Here is a 23,438-nt window from a genome sequence, read left to right as displayed (position 1 = left end):
CCTCATGGTCATGGAGACCACTGATAGCTGCTCTTTGTCTCCCACTGCTCGACTCTCACTTGTTCTCACAGTCCCAGGCTTGGATTTCTCCTTCCTCCTGACCTTCATCGTTATTTTAACCTCCCATCGTTTCTCTAGTGACAGTGCGTATCTTCAACATTGATTCCATATCCCTGTTCTCATTTCTCTTTCCCTAAGTGCTTTTGAGAGAGAAAATAATTGAGGTATGTCACTCAGAGATTACTATCTTCTGCTGACACTGAACATCTCCCCAAAGGGATGAATGGGCTAAATAATGCTTAGGCTAAAGACAGGAAGATGTGACAGAAGGTCAAATAGAGGAGAGAGAGAGAGGGTGGAGTTCGATCTGCAAAGTCTGATTGGTGGAGGCTGAGATAAAATTAATTATAATTATGCAAAAAAAAGGTGGTCATATGACGCTCATGAGCAAAGAAAATATAAGTCCCACTGCCTGCTCCAACCCTAGACCTCCTCATGTGATTTTCTCATTCCCACGTCAACCCCTTTTCCTTCTATACTCATCACCCTTACTTCTTTCTCTCATTTACAATCCATCAGCACATCCAAGCACCTCTACTTTAGAAATACACTGTAAGTGTACCCCCCACTAGCACCTTAGTCCAAGCCAGAGTACTATCTTGCCGGGACTACTGCGATAACCTCTAAACTAGTCTCTCTGGATTTCCACCCTTGCTTCCCTGCTCTATTCTCAACCCAACAGCCGGGGTGACCTTTTCAAAACAGAAATCCCATAATGTCATTCTTTTGCTCCAGTGGTACATCTATAGTTCACAAGAGTAAAATCCCAAGCCCTAATGAAGGTTTCAAGGCATAAAGTGAGCTGTCCTCCGATTCTTTCCTGATTTCGTCTCCTACTACTTCACTCCAACCCCACTGACCTCCTTGCTGTTCTCCAACATTCCTTGTAAGTTCCTACTTTATAGCCCTTTGCCAACACTATTCCCTCTGCTTAGAGAGGTACCTCCCTAATACCCACACGGCTCTTTCTTTGAATTAGCTGAGCTGCAAGCTAAGCTACTCTAACAAAACACAGCCACTTAATTCCGAAGAGAATTTTATATCTCCCTCTGTAGAAGTGCAGGGATGGTAGGGCAGCTCAGCCGTCTCACTATGCAGGTCTCCAAGGTCGTTCCAGTTGTCACCATTTCCCAGTTAGCAGGAAAAAGACAAATGTCTTTAAAAAGATGACCCAGAAGTTGCACACATCACTTTTTCTCACATCCAATTGGCCCAAAATTAGTCCATGGCACACAGAGGTGCAAGGAAAGCTGGGAAATGAGTCAGTACAAATGTCATCCATTTGCTTAGCAAAAACTCTGAGGTGCTATCACTGAAGACAACAAGGATAAAGGATACTGGAGCGCTGTTAGCCTCTGCCATACCACTTCCCTTGATTCAGGACTCATATATATCCTTATCAGAAAAACCTGCCCTTTTTACCCTTCTGAAACTATCCTCCCCCAGCCACTCTTTATCCCTTTACTCTACTTTTTATTCCTTTTCAGCAAGTATTAGCAGTTGATACATTCCAGTTTTATTTGTTTATGCTTTCCCTCATCAGAATGAAACACCAGACACCCTGAGGGCAGGGATTTTGCTTTGTTCACTGCTGTATTCCAGTGTCTAGAGCAGCGCTGGGCACATAGTAGCCATTTAAAAATATTTGTTGAATGAATGAATGAATAAATGAATAGCTGTTGAATGACATTTATAGTTCAATAAATATGTAATGGAGTACGGTGGAGACCGGGTTTTAATTTACTCTTGAAAGCTGAAGGAACACTAATTAAAGCTGCTAGCAATTTTATGCCTCACATTTCCTTTCATTGAAAATAATTAGTAGAATGGGCCATTTATATATTTTTTACAAATGTGGAATGTATTAGTCAGAGTTCTGCAGAGAAACAGAACGAATAAGATATAGATATATAGATATATAGAGGAGACTTATTATCAGAATTGGCTCTCAGTGTTATGGAAGACAAGAAGTCCCACAGTCTCTCTGCCATCTGCAAGCTGGAGAACCAGGAAAACCAATGGTATAATTCAGCCTGAATCCAAAAGCCTGAGAATCCCGAGGCTGATGGCGTATTTTCCGGTCTGAGTCTGAAAGCCGAGAACCAGGAGCACTGATGTCCAACGTCCAAGGGCAGGAGAAGATGGATGGCTCAGCTCAAGTAGAGAGAGAGTGAATTCATCCTTCCTGAGACTTTTTGTTCTGTTCAGGTCCTCTACAGATTGGACGATGCCCATCCACACTGGTGAGGGTGACCTCTACTCAGTCTACCCATCCAAATGCTGATCTCTTCTGGAGACACCCTCACAGACACACCCAGAAATCATGTTTGACAGCTATTTGGGCATCCTTAGCCCAGTCAAGTTGACACGTAAAATCAACCATTACATGGAGCAAAAACACCACACTTTGTTTTGGGGAAAATGTGGAACTATTGTTAAACTGAGGATGTTGCAACTTGAGGTGTTGAATGTTCTGCGTAGTAATAAAAACGGTGTACATTTCATGAGACTTTGTCGAGTTAAAGAAGAATATTAGGAAATTTGGCATTGAGATTGGACCGTCCTCAAAGATTCTTACTGTTTCTTAAAGTTATTTGTGTGTCTTCAGGCCCAAATATGTACCCACAAGACGTTGTGAACCTGAGTCACACAGGGAGTGAGAAGCAGCCTGACCTTCCCTTCACCCTAAGCTGAAAGCTGAGGAAGGCCATGAGGAGGAGTGGACCGGCACGGACCAGGGCTCGCCAGGTTTGACCACTGGTGTCCTAACATATAACTAACCACCTGCGTGCCTCCTCTGGTCCGTGGAGGAAGCCTAAGCATGTGTGTGGCTTAAGCCTTCCTGAAGAAAATGGACGTTCCCCCTGTCAGCCATCTTGGTGTGGGAGTGAGCTGGCCTCGGATGGAGGAGGGAAGGAACTTCTCTTCCTGAGACTAGACTCCAAGGTAGGAAGATACCTGGGCATGCTCTTTGGTGGGGGTTGGTCTGGCCCTTCCATGTGGAAGCCTGATAGAAGTTTCCTTTAATACCCCATGCTCTGCATGCTCTGAGACTGATCTGGGCACACAACCGTGAGGGGTGCCCGTGCAGCAGCAATGCCTGTTACTCTTTATGCTGGGTGTCTGTTTATCGCCACCACAGCCCAGACTTTGCTTGGCCATGAGGACTAGAGGGAACCACGAGAGTCCCTGCTCAGGGCGCCAGGCACAGGGGAACCAGAGCAGCCTGCAGAAGTCAAACGCAGTCTGGACCAGAAGATCCGTGGAGGTCCAGAGAGCCAGGATTCAACAGGTTACACATCTTCCTCTAGGATGTCCAGAAAGCAATTGAGAGGTAACTTCAGGAGGAAAACGGGCTTCCTGCAGTCCATGAGTAGGGCTCCATTGCAATTTGGATATTAAAGAAAGAATGTTCTTGTTTTTCTGGCTGGTGAGATAATGGGGATATATCAAGTACATCTAACTGGGAATACTGAGAGAAGGATTTATGGTTCTTGCTTCTGACATCCCAGGGTGTTTCTAACGATCCCAAGGAGCATCACAGCTGTCCCAAATGTTTCTCAGAAAAGAATTATTCTAAAATATAATGTCATACTGCCTATTAGGAGAAAGGAGACCAACAAGCAAACTAGAGTGTACAACCTGCCCCATGAGGAACAAATGAGCCTTCCTGAGACACGGCTTTCATCATTTGATCCTTCTGCCTCCAAACAGCTAATGGCTCCCTGCTTCCTCTACCATTAAGCTGACATCTTACTGCTTATTTTCCCTTTGCAAGGGAGCCCTTCCTAACTGCTAAACTTATTCCCATCATGAGCTTTCCTTTCCATCCCAGGAGTTTGACAGACTCCCTGCCTATGACCCATCTTGGTCATCGTGGCCCTTAACTTTGCTTATTTTGTTCACACCACTGGAGTTATTTACCCCTTGATTTAGGCACTGTCTTGAATTGTGTGCTAAATGTTTTGCATCTATTTGTTTTGATTCTTCAACTAGATGAAAAGCATCTCTGAGGGAAAGGTAGTATTTCTTATTCCTTTTATGCTCCTTGCTGCATCTAGTGCCATTCAGGCACCTTACATGGCTCAATTAACACATTTTTAATTCAATCTTGAAGAAGAAGTTAGGAATCACTGATCTATAACTAGTTCTTATAACTAAGTGCCCTTCCTCCTGAGACACATGAAGAAGGGTTAGTGTTTCTTATTGCCACTGAAACAACTGGCCACAAACTTGGTGGCTTCAGACAACAGAGGTTTATTCTCTCACAGTTCTAGAGGCCATAAATCCAAAATAAGTTTCACTGGGCCAAAGTCAAGGTGTCAGCAGAGCCACTCCCCTGGAGGTTCTGGGAAGACTCCATTCCCTGCTGCTTCCAGCTTCTGGTGGCCGCCAGCACTCCTTGGTTGTGGCCACATCACTTCAGTCTCTGCCTCCATGGTCACACGATCTTCTCTTCTGCATGTCGAATCTCTCTCTGTCTCTCCTTTATAAGGACACTTGTGTTTGCATTTGGGGTCCTCCTGGATAATGCAGGGTAATTTCCCCATGTCAAACTCCTTAATGTAAGTATATCTGCAGAGATCCTTTTTCTGTTTAAGGCTACATTTACAGGTTCCAGGGACTAGAACGTGCTATCATTAGGGGCCACTATTCAGCCTACTATAAGTTATCATTTAAACAATATTCTTAAAATTTGATTATGGAAAAAGATGATGTCGAACGAGAAGGAAACAAAAAGTTCTCAATAAAGTAATGACCACTCTACACACACACACATACATACCCGCATGCATGTACCCACACATACATGAGTTTGTATGTTAGCAAAAGTATTTCCTACACCATCTTCAGCTTCACTATGGACCACTGTCTTATTTATTTTAAAAAAGACAGAATTAAAACACGTCAGGCATTTAATTGAGACTGCCAGCATGACAAAAAGAAAGATTGGGTTCTATGTACAAAGAGATTTATTTATAACTAAAGTATTTTAAAACTTCAATAAAAATGGCATCTAAGGTTAATATAGGTTAAAGAACTATTTGGACAGCTAGCCTGAGATAAGACATAATTGAATTTGCAAATGTTCCTATCAAGTGATGTTCTTACTCCACTATTTCCTTCCAAATTCCATGGATTTAATAAATGATATGAGATACAATTATAACACTCAACATTTGTATAACAATTTATAGTTTACAAAGCTCTTGACGTACCTAATCTAATTCGATTCTCACCACAGGATGGTGAAATATGCAGAATGAGTATTATTTTTTCCAATTTTCAGAGGAACAAAGAGATTCAGAGAGTAAATGACCTGCTCAAGAAAATGTGGCAAGTAATCATCAGATATTAACCATGACCCAGGTTTCCTACTCTCGAGTCAATATACCTTCAAGTACACTGGTATTAAATTCAAGATAAAAATGATAGTAATGAAAAAGAAAAGTGGGCAAAACACATGAAAAGGCATTTCATTTGGCTCCAAATCATAAAAGACTCAAACCTCATTTGTGACCATGGAAATGCAAAACAGACAACAAAGAGATGAAAACACTAAATGTTGGAGAAAATGGACCAAGCAATTCTTCATCCATTGCTGATGGGAAAGTAAATTTATACAACCATCTTTGAAAACAGTTTGGCAGCGCCTTATAAGTTGACCATCATATTCCCTACAACCCAGCAACTCTTTTTCTAGGCATATCCAAGATGAACTTTTGTACATGTGCACATAGAGAGATTCACAAGCATGTCTAAGCAATGTAGTTTTTAATAGCAAAAACTGGAGGAAGAAAAAAACCTCAAATGTCCATAATCAAGAAATGGGTAAATAAATTGTACTATAGCCATGATATGGAATAACAAATTACGGTTATATGAAGTTTTATGAACGAATTTTAGCAATGCAATTTTCAGTGAAAATAAGAAGTCTTGGAAGATTTCAGCCATAATAATACCCATTTTATAAAGTTTAAAATAAACCCAGACTAAGCAATCTTTTTAAATGATAGTAATGAATTTAATCATTAATTGAGAAACACATACATTGACACCTGAGAGAGTCCTTGGCTGACGAGCTGATTGTCCTGCTGGAGCCCTGGCGGCACCCACTCTACCAATCGGCCTCTTCTGTCTTTGTCTGCGTCTACCTCGAAACTGGCCCCAAACGTAATCCAAATCTGGGGATATTCCTGACATGCAAAAGAACTGGCGGCAAGACCAGCAGTCTGGTTTTTATTTTGGTTCTGTAGCTTCGTTTAAAGAGCATATCTTGGAACCCAGTTTTCAGTCAATCAGATGGTAATAGTTATGATCCAAAAACATGTATAACACATTGTGTCAGGTACTATGGGGAACCTCAGAGAAGCACCCATCATTCACATACTTATCCATCCATCCATTTATTCATTTAATATTAACTGATTATCTGCTATGACCAGGCAGTGGAATCTAAGATGAACAAGATAATGTTGCTACTATTAAGACACTCACACAGTCCAATGAAGGAGAGAGACATATTAGCAGATCAGTAAAAGAAGATGTGGTAAATCCAACACTGGAGTTATAGGCAGGGGTCAGGAAAGCATGCCCAGAGGAACATCTGAGATGCATCTCTTAGAACAAGTGGAGTCAGCAGGGAGAGGGAAGACAAAGAGAGGTGGGGCAGAGGGCACATGAACAAAGGCCCAGAGCTGAGATACAGCATGGTGTGCCTTAGCTGTGCCTCTGCATCATCAGGATCAACACCTCTGAAACCTTGAATCCCATCTTTCATTGGCTTCCACTGCAGGCTCCAAGCAAGAGGCACAGACACAGAGCACAGACGGAGCAAGCCCACTTTATCAGTAGCAGAGGCTACTCTGTTATTTGAAGCTGATGAACTGTGCAGGACTATGAGTTTGCAGCCCTGCTTTACGTGGAGGGAAGAGAAGGAAGGATCTGGCTTCTTGTACTCTACCAGCCCCAGAGTGAGCGGGTGACTCAAGAATGTCAACAACCATCCAAAGGAAGAGTCAAAGCTAAGAGGAAGATCCAGAAAGATCCTTCAGGAGGAAGCACAAAGTTTTAATATCTGACATTTTTGAGCCTCTCCTGGAAAGTTTCAGCCTCCAACCCAGCACCACAGTTGTTTACCCTGGTCCCTTGTCAGCATTCCTTTCTTTTTCCTGGTGTGGTGAGGTTGCAGACGACCATCAGATTTCCCATACTCAGCAATTTCAAGCCAGCCTGATTTGTCCATCTCTCCCTCCCTTAGGATGAGTCCTTTCCCAAGAGAAGTTGTAATCCCTTGTGTAAACAGGTTTCCTAGGCAGACCCGCCTTACCAGTCTGACGAACACAAACAAGACATGTCTAACTCCAAGCAGGGGCTCATACTGAAGTCCTCGCTTACACTAGCTTTGGTGATAAGGTGGCCGCGGATGCTTCCAAACTAGAGATCAAGAGGAGAAGCGGATCTGGAGATGAGACTGAGGATTCGGTGTTAGAAATGTTGATTTTTGAGGCACTTTATAGACTGCAAAGGAAAGATGACCAATGGACGTTTGGATATTTAAGCCTGAAATTCAAAAGAAATGTCATGGCTGAAGATATAATTTGGGAATCCTCAGCTTACATGGGTAACTAAGACATAAAGTTGATGCAATTACTCAGAGGGAGTATGTAGAATGAGAAGAGATGGAGACCAGCAAGAAACCCTGGGGAATAGCAACACGCAGGGATATTCACAGAAAGGATGTCTGTGAAGGAAGCAAAAAGGATGGTCAGAAAGGAGAGCCAGGAGGGTGCCCAGTCACTGAAGCCCATGAGTGGACCCTTCAGTGAGTCCTGGGAAAGAACTCATCAGTTTATTCATTCAACTAATACTTATTGGGCACAGACTCCATACCAGGCACCTTTCCAGATGCTCTGGATACAGTAGAGAACAAAACAACAAAAATCCCTGCCCAGATGAGATTTACACTCTGATGTCAGTGCAGCAAAGAGGTCCAGATAGATAAAGGACAGAGTCCATTGGATTGAAAATTAGATTGGCTTTGGTAAACAGTGAGAGCCTTCCAACAGCAATAAGCTCAGAAGACAGATTGCAATGCCCTGAGAGCAAACCTAAGGTGAAGGAGTAGAGATAGTGGGTGTAAACTATTCTTTTGAGAAGTTGTATAAAAAGGAAGGAGCCATGGGGCACTTGGTAGAGGTAGCACAAGTTCAAATGAATGTTTTCCTTTGCCTGATAGATCCTTGCATGCGTTCTTGCAAGTATTTGTAGGCTAGCCACCTGGGAAAAGGAGCTGGAAATGTAAGGAAGTTGAAGATTTGAAGAGATGATAGGTGATGGAGCCCAGTTCTGAAGCAGGCAGGAGGGGAGACTCCTGTAGTCACTGCAGAGAGTCTTGTAAATTAAGGACAGCTTGGGTGTGCATTTAGGAGTGAGCTTTTCTTTCACTATCCTTTTTTTTAGTGACCACTAAAATAGCATCCAAATTCAAAAGCGGCATAGGGTAGCATATATGTCTCACGGAGAGTGTTATATAAGAGGGAACAAGAGATGCCTATTCTTTCCTCCTCCTGCACCCCTTTTGCACTCTCACCCTGGTCTTCCCCCACCCCCCCAAAATGTACTTATATGTGACTACATATAGGTACAAACAGGACCCAGGTTGGCCTTCCTAGCCTGTTCAGAGTCCTGCTGCCACAGCTGTCCCCCTAATCAGGTCCTTATCTAGGAGCACTAAAGTGCAAAATTTGCCAGAGGCAGCAGCAGTGCTTGGGGCTCTCCAGGGCCCCGGTGTGTGGCTGCGGGGGCCAGGCAGCACCTGGCCGCCACTGAGAGCAGAAAGAGAGGCATCTTTATGGGTTCCCCCCAGCTGGCAGTGTGGAGCACTGACCTGGGCTGCTCACGGACAGACACGGGACCGGCCCCAGCCCCTAGGATCCTTCCCGAAAGCAGAGCTTTCAGGCTGAGTGGGCAGAGTTAGAAAGAACAGAGGGAAGGCTGCACACTGACCCTCCACCCCAGCTCCTCTGCCGGCTCCCCCCACAGCCCCACTGCATCGAAGATAGGACTGATTTTAAAGAACCGCTCTGATGTGAGTTCATCCTAACTGAGTGCAGACCCAGCAGGGGGGCCACCCCCAGGTCCTCTCTGCTTTGGCTCAAGCCACAGTGACGGTGGGGAGGACGCTGCCTTGCCTGGCTTCCGTGGGAGCAACTAACCATTGACCCAGGCGATTTCAGTGCGTCAGCCACGCTTCTTGAGTTCTCCAGGACACGTCTACGCAGCTCTTTCCTTCCTGATACAGTAGTCAAAACAAACCCTGTCTCCCCAGGCTGGTGATGTCAGCCTCCTGCCACACACCTGAGGTCACAGGCTGAGACCCAAAGCTATCACAGTCTAAAAGAACGTAACAGAAAATCTTTAAAGGGCAAATGAAAGAAAAAAACTAGAGGCGTGTGTATGTATATATCTGCATACATCAGTATTATATATCCATATACACATCAATGTATGTGTGTTTATATATGTGTGTATACCAGTATATGCAGACAGCTGTATACGATCTATGCATATATTTAAACACACACATACACACCCTAAATAATAAATGTGCACTAAGAAAGTCAGAAAATTATTTCATTCAAGTGCTGACCTACATAAAATAGAATAGAAAAATGGGAGTTTGGGCTTTAAAAAAAATTACTTCTAACATAGTTTATGATTACAAAACAACCAGATGGAAAGCAGTCTGGGGAAAAAAATCTGTTTCATCACCGGAGTGAACAAACACAATTAAAATGCTAAAAGCATGAAGTCTTGTGAAAGTGAACAGAACAAGGACTTTTCTTTTTAATGGTGATTGGTTGAATTACAGCTACCTAAACTCTGGGAATCTCAGGAGACTCAGTATCCCCTCAGCATCAGCTGCAGGCAAAAGAAAAAGAGCTGGCTAATTTGAAATCAATCATTAATATTCATTTTTTATCTTGCTACAGCTGGAGCGACTGTTTTCTGTCATCTTTACTTTCCACATGACAAAGCATTTCCTTTGAAGAAAGCAGGATTGGCAAGCTTCCCTCACTCACTTGCTCATTCATTCATTCATTCATTTTCCTCTTAAAAGAGAAAAAAAAAAAATCCCTAGAGTTCTCTTCAAGGGACTTTTGAGTAATCTAAGCTGAAACAATTGAAATCCATTTGTTGTTACTGTACAATATTTTTTTCTTTTTTCAGCCACGTGGGTATTCTCAGCAAAGGAGCCCTTTTTATTGATTATACTGCAAGTAATGGAGTTTTTAAAAAGTAAAACCATAGAATAATTTTTGCCATCAATTTCAATGAAAAAGATATCTAGAATCAATACAGACAGGAAACAAATTGAGCAAAATGTAGTCGCTTCCTTTTGAGATGAGGTAGTGGTTGCAAAGTCAATTTCCATGTTGTTCCCTTTGTTTATCACAACAAGATGTGGTAACCTACCCAGCCATCCACGTTCCTGCTCTGAGAATGCAGAGACAAGGTGACAGCATGTAAAAGTAAAGTACTAAGAGCATTTTAAAGCTGAGGGGCAAACCACATTTACTAACTCTTGGTTTTTTTCTCCTTACAGCTACCAACTTCCATTTATAACAGATGAACATTTTTCTTTCATTTTTTTAACCAAATCATATTTTTTATTATCAAGTTCACCTTTAATATACATTTTTTATTTGAAAATGGAAAAAATATCCATTATCCTGCCACATTTATATAATCATATTAAGCATTTGGATTTTTTCACATTAATTTTTGAAATTAATTTTCATTAACCCTGTATTTCCCCAGGAGGAATGGGTCAGTCTTCACTAATTCAGTGTTACCACAATTTTATAAAACATAACTACTGAAAACAGTGAGAATTGACTGTATTTGTATACTTTGCTTAAAAACCTTTAAAACCTCTTCATTATTACAAAGTTTATATTCCTAAACTTGCCATTCAAGGCACAAACCTTTATGCCCTAAATGAATTCTTTAGCCTTATCTTTGACTAATCTCCAGTGTGAACTTTTGTTGCCAAGAAAGATTCACTGTGATTGTGAGAGACAGCTGGTTGAAATAAACACCTTTACCTCTGCTGGCAGAAGGCTATCTGGTGGGGAAGACAAATTTTGCTTAAAGTTAAAATACTACAGCAAAAAGGCCCTTAATCCTCAGACACCTAGAGAAAGGCTCTTGCTCTTTTACTTCTCTTGGCAGCATGTTATCAGGGTCATTGTTTCTAGAAAACTATTTTGTTGTTACCATGTTACTGCTTCATTCGCAGGTGTATAGCCAAGTTGGGCTATAGTCATGGCCACCGATGTGCGCTCCTAGCACTGATGTTAACTCTGACACTCTCTGAGAGCACGCTCTTTCTTGAAGCCAGAAACAGTTCCAGCAAACATAACCAAAGAGTGATATCACAGAGCAGAGGTTTTATGGGTGAGTACAAACATTTTAAATCAGTTTTCAGATTTCTGGCATTAAGAACTACAGATCATGGGACTTGGACCCTGTGTTCAGCTCCAAGTAGATTTCTTTTTTTTTTTTTTTTTTTAATTTTTTTTTTTTTTTTTTTTTTTTTATTTATGGCTGTGTTGGGTCTTCATTTCTGTGCGAGGGCTTTCTCCAGTTGTGGCAAGTGGGGCGCCACCCTTCATCGCGGTGCGCGGGCCTCTCACTATCGCGGCCTCTCTTGTTGCGGAGCACAGGCTCCAGACGCGCAGGCTCAGTAATTGTGGCTCACGGGCTAGTTGCTCCGCGGCATGTGGGATCTTCCCAGACCAGGGCTCGAACCCGTGTTCCCTGCATTAGCAGGCAGATTCTCAACCACTGCGCCACCAGGGAAGCCCCCCAAGTAGATTTCTTGCTGTAATGTCAACCTTCTCCATTTCCCCAACCCATCCAGAGTTTGAGGTGTCTTTACAGTCTGTGTGACAGTGCTGGGGGAAGTACAAAGGGCATGGTCCCACAGTCACCTCTCTGCTGACAACAGTGCAGAGACAGCATCCGTGTGCCAAGTAGCACAACCATCCAGGGGCTCCAGGCAGTGACCAGCAACAAGGTCACCAGCAGCCCCAGTAAGAACGAGAGAAGCAACTGCAGTGTGGAACAGGCTCAGAGCACATGTGAGGTGATGTCCCTTCCCCCAAATACTTTCAAGGGAGGCTAAGAGGAGGATTTGCCCAGCTAAACAGAGAACTCTGTTTTGGGGGGGTGTATGGATTGTTGCATGTGAATTTTTCAACCTTTCTGTAAATGAAAGAAAGACAGACAAAGGAGAAGGGTGAATATATCTAATGAAAAAAGCACCCAGGAGTGAAACAGTGATGGTGTCCTAGGGACTTCTGTGTCATCTTGCTCAGTAAGAGGCCTCTTGTTTATATTTTCATGCATTCCTCTTTTGTGAGTGATCTGTGCGTCCCCAAAACCCTATGAAGAGAAGAAATGGAGCAACAGGAGCCCTGACTCTGGGCTTCAAAAGTCAGCTGCCGGGCTTCCCTGGTGGTGCAGTGGCAGAGAATCTGCCTTCCAATGCAGGGGACACAGGTTCGAGCCCTGGTCTGGGAAGATCCCACATGCCGTGGAGCAGCTGGGCCCGTGAGCCACAATTACTGAGCCTGCGCGTCTGGAGCCTGTGCTCCGTAACAAGAGAGGCCGCGATAGTGAGAGGCCTGCGCACCGCGATGAAGAGTGGCCCCCACTTGCCGCAACTAGAGAAAGCCCTCGCACAGAAACTAAGACCCAACACAGCCATAAATAAATAAATAAAATTTAAAAAAAAAATCCGTGGACTCCCATATGCCTACGTAATAATCCACGAACTCAAAAAAAAAAAAAAAAATTCAGCTGCTGCTGCCGCCCCTGCTCCTATCAGGTGTACTTTGCTTCTTGGCTGCCCCTCACTGGCACTTTCAGAAGCACTATGTGTGTGTGTGTGTGTGTGTGTGTGTGTGTGTGTACACACTTATGCATGCGTGGGGTGCATGCCATTTTTACTCATCTTTGGGCTGGGGAGCTTTAGGGAATCAGACTCCAACACTCACAGTTTACAATGAAAGGACGAGGACTTGCCACTCACCTTGTGGCTGGAGGACAGACATTGGACCAGCCCCCTAATGCTGACACCATGAACTCTGAGGTCTAGCCTTCGGGCTCTGCTTCTCGTTCCTGTCTTTGCCTCTCCTGGCCTCCTGGCAAGAACTCTGGATTGACGCAAAACCCAAGCATGGAACTCTTTCAGTTTCCTGCTCTGTGTGGCTTTTCTGACTGAATTCGGAGTCTGGCTTTATAGACCTTGCAATCTGTGTTAATCTTGCCAGCTCCAGCACTGGCCTCTCTAGAGTAAGGAAGAACACTGGCTACTTCATTTTCCTCCAAAGCTTCCCAACTGCTCACCTCGTAATTGGTGACTTCCCTCTATCCAGCCCACCGGCTCTCACCCCACCGGCACACAGCTTCCCTGCATCTCCTTGGCCATGACTGGCCCTGACCAGCCCAGCCCAGCCCAGGAAGAGCCTTCCCACATGTTACTCTCAACCACTTTTATTCTTGCAACATTCTGACCATTCACATGGTAATATATTTAGTTATAGCTAGTTACCACATATTCGTATGTGCGGGCACAACGAAGGGTGTAAGGTGCACCGATTTAAGAGTTTTGCCCAAAGCCATAAAGCTAGTGAATTGTAGAATCCGAACTTGGACCTATCTCTGCTTGATTCCCAGGCCTGCATGCTTAACTCCACATCAGGCCACCTTCCCATGAGGAGTCTCACAGTCTTCACCCTAAAGATGTTCCTCTGGTTCTGAACTTACTTCCCAACAATTTCCAGACAAACCCCTACACTTTGAAGCTTGCTCTCACAATTCATGCTAATGCACAACTTGGTTTTTTTCCCTTACCTATATGTCGTTGTCAAAGGGCAATTTTTTAAAGGGTAAAATCATGACTCTTATGTTACTATAAAATGAATACAAGTAAAAGATTTTAGTTGACTAATTAATCAAAGATGGAACCAGTAAGATATTACAACTAGTTCAAAGGAGAGTTCAAAGTACCATACATATATAGGCAATCTGAAATGCTGAAATGAATTTAACATGCCTGCAAAACTGGTCAAGATCCACCAGGTGATAATGAATTACATCTGACACCATTCATTTGCATTTCTGTGGACACCAGTCATTTTCACTATTATTATTTTCTACAACCTGGAATACAAAATACCTCAAAGACCATGAAAGGTGGAGATAAGCTGGAAGAGTGGGCTACACGAGACACTCAGAGGTCATTTTTACCCATTTCAAGGTCTTCTGCATTTTTCCTGGAATCCTGTACATAATATTTTATTATATGACTGTATTATAATGTAACCACTCTCTATACACGCGCGCACGCGTGTGCACACACACACACACACACACACACACACACAGACAAATGGGTCTAGATTCAAGTTGTGGAGAAAAGTTTTCTCTTCAGAATGAATATAATAGAATCACCTGGTTCTCTGGCCCTCTTTAAGTAGTGTCTATTAGATAAGCATTCCACAACCAACCACGTATTATTCCCAAAGAATTCCCCAATATCATAGGATAGTAGTTTTTTCCCCCCAAACAGTGTCATGAACAGATTGGACTAGACAGTCACCTCTTATCTTTAATGCTGTCATGCTCATATGGCAGTAAATCACAGGATAGTCACAAAGACAGGGCATTTTGAAGCCCTAATTAAATATTTTGACTAGGAACCTGCCTTTGCTTTAATAGAACATCCCAGCACAAAACAAACAGTTACCAAAAATACTTCCTAAAGGAGGATATGGTTCTATCTCTAAGAAACCACCAACTTCTTCCTTCCCCAGACACCTGTTTCCTGCCTTGAGAATTTAGGCCCTTTTGGTCACTAGTAAAGGACACTTGCCACATAGGGATCTGTCTGAAAAAAGGAAAAAGCGAAAACCAAGATGCCACCACAGCTTTTCAGGAGTGATTTGGCAACTGGTGCTCAAGATCTGAGTTGCTTCAGGGTCTAAATCATCTTCTTGCCTCCTAAGGGAAGTAAGTCTGAGACAAGAATTAAAATGCAACTACTTTATTTGGGAGGTGCAGGAAATACTTGTGTGGGGATTAGGGAAGAGAATAGAGTAGGCAGGCAGGCAATAAAGGATGTGTGATTAAGCACCATCACAGTGGGTGACTAAAGCTTTACCTCGTGGTACGTGGTACGATGGTGTGAAACACAAACCCAGATTTACGCAAGCCAAGAGGTGACTGAGCTGGGGTAGTACTTATAGAGCAACTCCTGTGAGCCACTGACTGAGGACTGGTCCTAAGAGGTGCTAATTCACTCGTACTTCTAGCCTGCTACAGGTTCTGGAAGTAAGATCTTTAGACAGGGAGACAAGGACACTGGCAGCTGGCGTCAGTCAGAGCCGCCGAAGGGCAGGCAGGGAGACAGGGGAGGGGAGGAGTGGGCAGATACTGCTAAAACCTACTCACCACAGCTGAGGAAGGATGGTCTCTCCAGTGGTCAGCGTTAATGTGCTTCAGCCTCTCTCTTGGTCTCTGCTTTCTTGCTTTTCCTCCTGCTACCATATTTCCTAGTAGCAGAAAGAGAGAGCATGCACCTTGTTGGCGTAGAGCTTATTGCCTTGAGTTGGCTCACAGGTCACTGGTCAGCCTCTGGATTGGTTGTCCTAGGATCAGGTACACACTCCTGGCTCCTGTTTCTGAGTGCAACAGAGTCAAGTGACATACAGCAGGAACACTTGCGCTACAGACTAGCCTAGGCGCTGGGAGCAGGACAGCTTCCCGCCGCAAGCAGACGTCACGCACATTCTGTTCTGACACAGGTGATGGCAGAGTTATGCCTCTGATGGTTGTGCACACTTACATCCCCCTCACCTGGGGAACCAGCGAGGCTTTAGTCATTAGAATCCCTCACCTGAAGCTGTGGTTTTTCGTATATATGCCTCCCCTTAGAATTTAGTGTGTTCCTTTGCTCATCTTAATTTAACATTTACACTGTACCTTACCTCTCACCATTTCTATCTTCTCATTTGACTGTTTTCATGAACAAAAGCCTGACGTATGTGCAGTAGGATTTCACTTTACCAAGAATTGCTGTCGTTCTTGGTTTCAAGGCACACACTGCATTTGAATGTGGGAACCCTGTGTTCTAACTGAACTCTGGACTCCCATCCTCATGTTCTCTGAGAGCCCCCCTCTCCCAGTTACACCTTCTCCTTGCCATATTTGTTTTATAGCATTCAGCAGTCTCTACAATTTAATTTTTTTTTTTTAACCATTAATCTCCTGACTTCCCACATAAGCTTCATGAGGGCAGATGCCAGGATGAGGTGATCAAATTAATAGCTGTAGAATGAATTTATCACGAAGGCAAGGACCTTAAGGTTTTTTCCTAGGAAAGGGCATGGGGGATCAGTTTGGACTGATCCAGTAGCATCTGTGGCTTGGTCCCTATTGTAACTAAGACAAATTCTGGGGTGGTGACTGGCCAGGGGCAGCATGGAATCATCAGGCAGAACTGAAGTTGTGGCCTGGGTCTCATCAGCATGGCTCAGATCAGCAGAGTCCCTACATTGAGAAGGAAAGCTTATCAGGAACCAATAGGCAGGACTAGCAGGGTAGAGACATGCCAGACGGACGGTGAGCCACAGGGAAACATCTGGCAACCATCAGGGCGAAGGGCACAGGATAGCGCATTAGAGGGCAAGACCTGCATCCTGGATGAACTGAGGCGGCCTTGCCATGGGCCAGCCCTGGATGAGGAAGATTCCAAGTTAGGGAAGGAATTCACAGCAGCCACGTTGCTGACGGCAGCCACCCCACCGCAGCCCACACTCGGCATGCCACAGCTCTCTCAAGGCCAAAATAAACAGCTGCAGAAAGTGATTCTCCAGGAGATCTTGACTATACTGTCCTTCTGGAGATGCTTATAGAGGTCTGCACTCATTGTCAGTGCCAAGAACCAGCACTTACACTTACCATCTGTATTCTGGTCTTCCTTTCATTTCTGATTTTGGAAATTTACATTGGGCATGAATTTTTTTTTTCAATTTTAAGTAGAAAAACGTAAGTATAACATCAATATTTCCCATCCTGGCCACCCTGTACCTAAACAGCAAATCCAACAACGTGTCAAAGGAAAATATTAAATGGCACTCAACCTTTATGTCATTCGTGAAAGATATCCTCTGAAAAAACTGGATAAATGAGAACAACTTGCTGTAGAAAATGAGCCTATAAAGGCTTGAGACTGCTGTTAATAGGCTAAGTAGCTTTCAAATCGAAGGCAGTGTAGGCAGAGGCTGATTATATCCAAGTGTGAGAACAGTACAACACTTTCAGAAAGGCAGGACAGTTAATTAGTGATTAGACTTCGAACTCATAAAAACGACACACTCACTGACATGGTCCTGTATCAGTGAATGTATGGAGAAGAAATAGATTTCTGTGGTATATTAAGAAAAAAGTTTTATTTGAAGCTTCAATGTAAATGGAATTTCTAAATTGTAAGAGGGCATACGTTTGCAAGAGGAGAAAAATCCAGATGTTCAAGGCCCTGGATGACGATGTGAAGAATGTGTCACACTGACACATTCACTGAATAAAAGAAAGTCTCTAGGGCAGATTATTTAAAGAAGAGTGACAGCAAAGAATTCCTAAAACTATCAAGAATTCTGTCTCTCTCTTTTTAATGAGTGCACACCTATAAATTCCTTTGTTAGTTTTCAGTGCACATTATTCTTTTTATTCAAGCCCGTAATAATGACAGTCTGAAATGCTCTTTAAGTTAAATATAGAGCTTCAAAACAAGGGGCTGCTATTCAACCTCTTAAAGCCCTCTGACCACAGCTCTCTGCCTGAACATTCTCCTAGTCAATCAATATTAGCATATCTGCACTATATCACCCTCATTAGGAAATTCGTTCATTCATTTAAAGAAGTATTGACAGCCTACTCTGTGCTAGGCATTGTTCTTACAGGACGTCAAGAACACAACCGACAAAAATCCCTGGGGGCATGGTGGGGAGGAGGCAGATAATACACAATGGACTTGGGGATAAGTAACGTGCTATGCGAGGCAGGAGGAGCTGATTGTGGCATCTCTTCTACAACTCCATGTTCATCAGCATCAATTCAGTGACATCACGTTGGTAACTTGAAACAGCAAAATATTCGCACCATGGAAATTTGCAGATCTTACAAAGTGCAGCTTCTTTTTCTCAAATAGGCAGCTGATTAACGTTTACCAGCATACCACTGGTGTGATTTTAGATCAAACGTTGACATTTGAGCAAAGACATGAATGAGGTGAGGGAGTCAGCCTTCAGCCATATGTCATCTAGGAGAAGAGCATTTGAGGCCATGGAACAGCCACTGCAAAGGCCCGAAGTAAGGAGCAGGCTGGGGTGTCCTAGGAAGAGCAAGGAGTCCAGTGGACAGAGCAGAGAAAGTGAGAGACAAGGAGAGTGGTAAAGATGCGCTGGGCCAGGTAACTTTAGAGCAGATTGTGGAGGATGCTGTAGGCCACTGGGGGGACTCTGGCTTTTACTCTGAGTGTGATGGAAAGCTATCAGAGGTTTTAGAAGAGAGGAATGTGGTATCTAATGTGCTTTTTTTTTTTTTCATTTATTTTATTTATTTATTTTCGGCTGCAGTGGGTCTTCGTTGCAGCGTGCGGGCTTAGTTGCTCCGTGGCATGTGGGATCTTCTTGGACCAGGGCTCGAACCCGTGTCCCCTGCATTGGCAGGTGGATTCTCAACCACTGCACCACCAGGGAAGCCCCTAATGTACTTTTAAAAGGACCACTTTGGTATGTTGAGAATAGATTAAGTTGGGGGGAGTTGATCGGAAGTGAAAAGGTACAAGCAAGGCAGAACTATTCTAGATATTGTAGTCTATTTATCTAGGTGAAATGTGATGGCTCAGAGTAACAGTAACAGATGTAGTGAGAAATGGCTGGATTCTAGATATATTTTGAAAGCACCTACAGGAGGTGCCAATTGATTGAACATGCAGTGTCAGAGAAAGGAGTAAAGGCTGACACTAAGACTTTTGGTTTGAACAAATGGAAGGATGGATTTGACATCACTTGAGAAGTAGAAGACTCTGGGTGGAGCAGATGCAGGGGAAGGGAAGGGCGGGACAATCAGAAGGTCAGTTCTGGACAAACTGAACTTCAGATATCCATTATGTTGAGTAGGAGATGGAGGTATGAGTCTGAATTTTAGGAGACTGTTCTGGCCTGGAGATATATATTTGGAAGGCATAGATGGCATTTAAAGGCTTAGAACAAGATAGTAATGCCAAGGAGTGAGTATAGACAGTGAAGAGACAAAGAACAAGGATTCAGCATTAAGATACTCCAGGGTTAAAAGGTCAGGGGAAAGAGGAGGACCAACAAAAAAGAGTTAGGAATGAGCAGCCAGAGACAAAGGAGAAAAGCCAAGGGTATGGTGCCCTAGAAGCCAAGTGAAGAAGTTGTGTTAGGCAGGAGGAAGTGATCAGCTGTATCTAATGCTGCTGATAGCTCTGGTAAAATGAGAACTGAGAATTGATCACTCTGTTTAGCAAAATGGAGGTCACTGGTGACCTTGACCAGAGTGGTTTCAGTGGAGGTCTGTGAAGCGAAGCCTCATTGGAGTGGGTTTAGGAGAGAACGGGAGGAGGGAAATTTGAGACAGTGAGTATAAGAGACTCTTTTAAGGACGTCCTCTGCAAAGTAGAGCAGAGAAATGGGGCGGAAGCCGACAGGGGAATTGAGGTTAAGAGTAGGGCTTTGTTTTGTTTGGTTTAAAGATGAGAGAAATAACGGCAAGTTTGTACGGTGATGGGAATGAGCCAGTAGAGAAACTTCAATGGAGGGGAACTTTAGTCCCTCAACCTTTCTCTTCCTCCCTGCCTGGTTTCATTTCCCTCCTTGCTTCATTTCCCTTGTTAGCCAGCCTGGTCCCATGACTGGCTATTTCTATTATGCTTTTACTAACCCCCTACAATGCATCCCTTTTGTTACTCCTTCCTTCCCAAGCCCACCATTTTCTCTCTTCTCCAGAGCTCTTGGGTTGCCAGTTGGCTTTATTACAATAGTTTCATGCTACCTAACCTCACTTGAACCTGCAGAGCTGTCCAAGTATTCTTTTCTTCTTATATTCTTTCATGGTTTACTTCCTAGCAAATGACCAACAGTGTTTATTCCAATATTTTAAAAACTCTTATTCAGCATTTATTCAACCCACATTTATTGAGCAAGAAAATGTTCCAGACACTGGAGCCTGACACCCAACCCCCCACTGCTCCCTGGCCTCTTAGCAGATGACCTTTATTCCACTTTCCTGAAATGATTGATGCGAAATTCTTCAGTCTTCTTCCTCACATTCCCAACTTTAAAAGACATCCTTCCCATCATTATTTATAGAAAATAAAGTTTCCCTGCTTATCTCAAAGAAAGATTAACTCTTTCATTTTGGCCTTGATTCTGTTACCTCTTATATTCAATCACTTGTTCTATCAATTAATCTCCCTGCATCTTTTACATCGTCTCCTCCCTTCTTCCCAGAGGGAACAACTGTACTGACCTTTGAACTAATCATTCTTTTGCTTTTCTTTATGATTTTTTCACATATATACACACACATACATATATAGGTAGATATATATATGTGTGTGTGTATCTTAATACAGTGTTCACTTTTGACAAACCTGGATTTCGGTTTTGGACTTTAAAACGCGAGCCTAGCTGTGTATGGAGAAGACAATTTGCCGCTCCTGGGAGAAGATCAGCTGAACAGACTCTCTGGGTTAAAGTCTGGCTTCAGCTTCCCCTGTGGGGCTGTCAGTACAAAAGGTCATGAGTGAGTCCTGGAAACATGGAGTTGGGGTCCGTGGCAGGAAAATGGGCAGGGGTGGAGGCTCTGCATTTGCTTTCTCAGCTCCTATATTAGAAGAAAACACAGAAAATTAATGAATTAAATTTCCCATTTGAGAAGTTAGCATCAAAATATACCCTGAGAAAAAAGGAGGAAAGAACCAACAAAGATATGAGCAAAAACTAAGAAAACAAAAAACAAAGATACAATAAAGATAATCAATACAACTAAAGCTGTTTCTTTAAAAGGACTAATAATGTAGACAAATCCCTGGCAATATTTATTAAGAAAAAAGAGAGAAAGTAGAAATAGAGTTTGCAATGAAATCCCTGGCAATATTTATTAAGAAAAAAGAGAGAAAGTAGAAATAGAGTTTGCAATGAAAAGGATATAGCAGATAAAAAAACTGAAAATATTTACAATGAAAAACTTAATCCTGAGTATTCAAACTTAGATGGAGTAGACAAATTCTTAGAAAAATGTAATTTATCCATAATATAGATACATGTATAGTTGATATATAGTCTACATAATATACGAAAATATTTTATGTATACATGTATGTATGTATGTGAGTGTGTGTATGCACATATATATAGTTTATAATATATGTATCTCAAAAAGAAACACCAGGCCGAAATACTTTTAAAAATAAGTTCTACCCAGATACTCAAGAAAGAGGTCATCTCAATATTAAACAAGAAAATTACCTTGTGGGAGGAGGAGGGATAAATTGAATCCTGACCACACACCACAGATAAAAATAAATTCCAAGTGAACTGAAAGCCCAACATGACAAAATGTTCAAAATCCCAAGTTAAGAGAAAAAAATTACCATTTCATACACATCATTTTGGCAAAAAACAAAAATGGCTGATAATACCAAGTGTTGACTGATAAGGTGCTAATATCCAAAATATATAAAGAAGTCATACAACTCTATAGTAAAAAAAAAAAAAAATCTGATTTAAAAATAGGCAGAGGACCTGAATAGACATTTTTTCCAAAGAAGACATACAAATGGCCAACAAGTACATGAAAGGGTGCTCAACATCACTAATTAGCAGGGAAATGCAAATCAAAACCACAATGAGATCTCACCACGTACCTTTTAGAATGACTATCATCAAGAAGACAGAGATAACAAATGGCGAAGATGTGGAGAAAAGGGAACACTTGTGCACTGTTGGTGGGAATGTAAATTGGTGCACGCGCTGGGGAAAAGAGTATGGAGGTTCCCAAAAAATTTAAAAATAAAACTACCATATGATCCAGCAATTCCACTTCTGGGTATATATCCAAAGCAAATGAAAACAGGATCTTGAAGAGATATCTACACTCACATGTTAATTGCAGCATTATTCATAATAGCCAAGATTCAGAAACAACCTAGATGCCTATCAACAGATGAATGTATAAAAGATGTGGTTTATATTTACAATGGAATATTATTCAGCCACGAGAAAGAAGGAAATCCTATCATTTGTAACAACATGGATGAAACTTGAGGGTTTTATGCAAAGTGAAATAAGTCAGACAGAGCAAGACAAATTCTGCATGATATCACTTACACATGGAATCTTTTTTAAAAAAGTCAAAACTCATAGAAACAGAGTAGAAAGTGGTTGCTAGGACTGTTGTGGGGTGGGAGGTGGAGGAGATAGGGAGAGGATGGTAGAAGAGTACAAACCTTCAGCTATAAAGATGAATAAGTTCTGAGAATCTAATGTAAAACATGGTGACTATAGTTGCTGCCACTATACTGTATAATTGAAATTTGCTAAGAAAATAGAACTTAAATGTTCTCATCAAAAAAAAATAAATATGTGATAAACAGGTGAGGCATTGGATGTGTTAATTAGCTAGAAGGGAAGAATCCTTATACAAGGTATATGTATGTCAAATCACCATGACGTACACTTTAAATATCTTATAATTTTGTCAGTTATACCTCAAGAAAACTGAAATTTAAAAAATACCACGTATTGCCAAGGATATGGCACAACAGGATTGCTCATATACTGATCCTGGGAGTGTCAACTGGTACAACGTCTTTGCAAAGCATGGAAGTGGCCAATCGCCTAAAGATTAGACCTTCCATTCTTCTTCCTTGTTTACCAAACCCCAGTATTTTTAGAACAGCAATGTTCTTAGGCTCAGTGTATGAATCATGTCTGGTTGGAGCCAATCATAACCATCCTATAAAATTTTGCTAGATATGTTTTCGCATTTCCTTGACACCAAGAGGCTGCAACCCCATTCTGGCCAATCGGATGTAAAGGGAAGTCTGATGAAGAACTTCTGGTTGCTAGGACATAAGAGTCCCCAAGGGTGGGGATAGAAGTGGGGGGGTTCCCTTTATTCTTCAAACATGTCCTCATCCTAAGTCAGTAGTGGCCTACCCTTAGAAAAATAGGAAAGTTTTTCCTCCCTAAAAAAAAAAAAGAAACCCCCTTTTC

At 42.5% G+C, this 23,438-nt stretch overlaps 1 protein-coding gene and 1 long non-coding RNA gene across 10 annotated transcripts in view; both read right to left on the bottom strand.

Moving 5' to 3' along the window:
- Positions 1–1,975: 1,975 nt before the first annotated feature.
- On the bottom strand, positions 1,976–15,688 carry LOC309635296. Its single transcript, XR_014248740.1, has 2 exons — positions 15,586–15,688; positions 1,976–4,583 (listed from the first exon to the last, which is right to left on the bottom strand). It is a non-coding gene; the product is annotated as an uncharacterized lncRNA (long non-coding RNA).
- A 4,647-nt stretch (positions 15,689–20,335) lies between these two features.
- Positions 20,336–23,438, bottom strand: part of LOC309635220 (DNA helicase MCM9) — a 131,493-nt gene continuing 128,390 nt past the window's right edge. For all 9 annotated transcript variants that reach the window (XR_014248688.1, XR_014248689.1, XR_014248690.1 and 6 more), the window contains one exon: positions 20,336–21,045. Coding sequence is in view for 1 of the 9 variants with exons in the window: in XM_082406107.1 (XP_082262233.1) it covers positions 21,039–21,045 (7 nt within the window). In the remaining 8 variants the exon portion in view is untranslated. The remainder of the gene's footprint in view (positions 21,046–23,438) is intronic.

Source organism: Balaenoptera borealis, assembly GCF_965194805.1.
Source record: "Balaenoptera borealis genome assembly, chromosome: 9".
NCBI lineage: Eukaryota > Metazoa > Chordata > Mammalia > Artiodactyla > Balaenopteridae > Balaenoptera > Balaenoptera borealis.
Note: the sequence above shows the minus strand (reverse complement) of the source record. Positions and strands in the feature narration are given on the sequence as shown.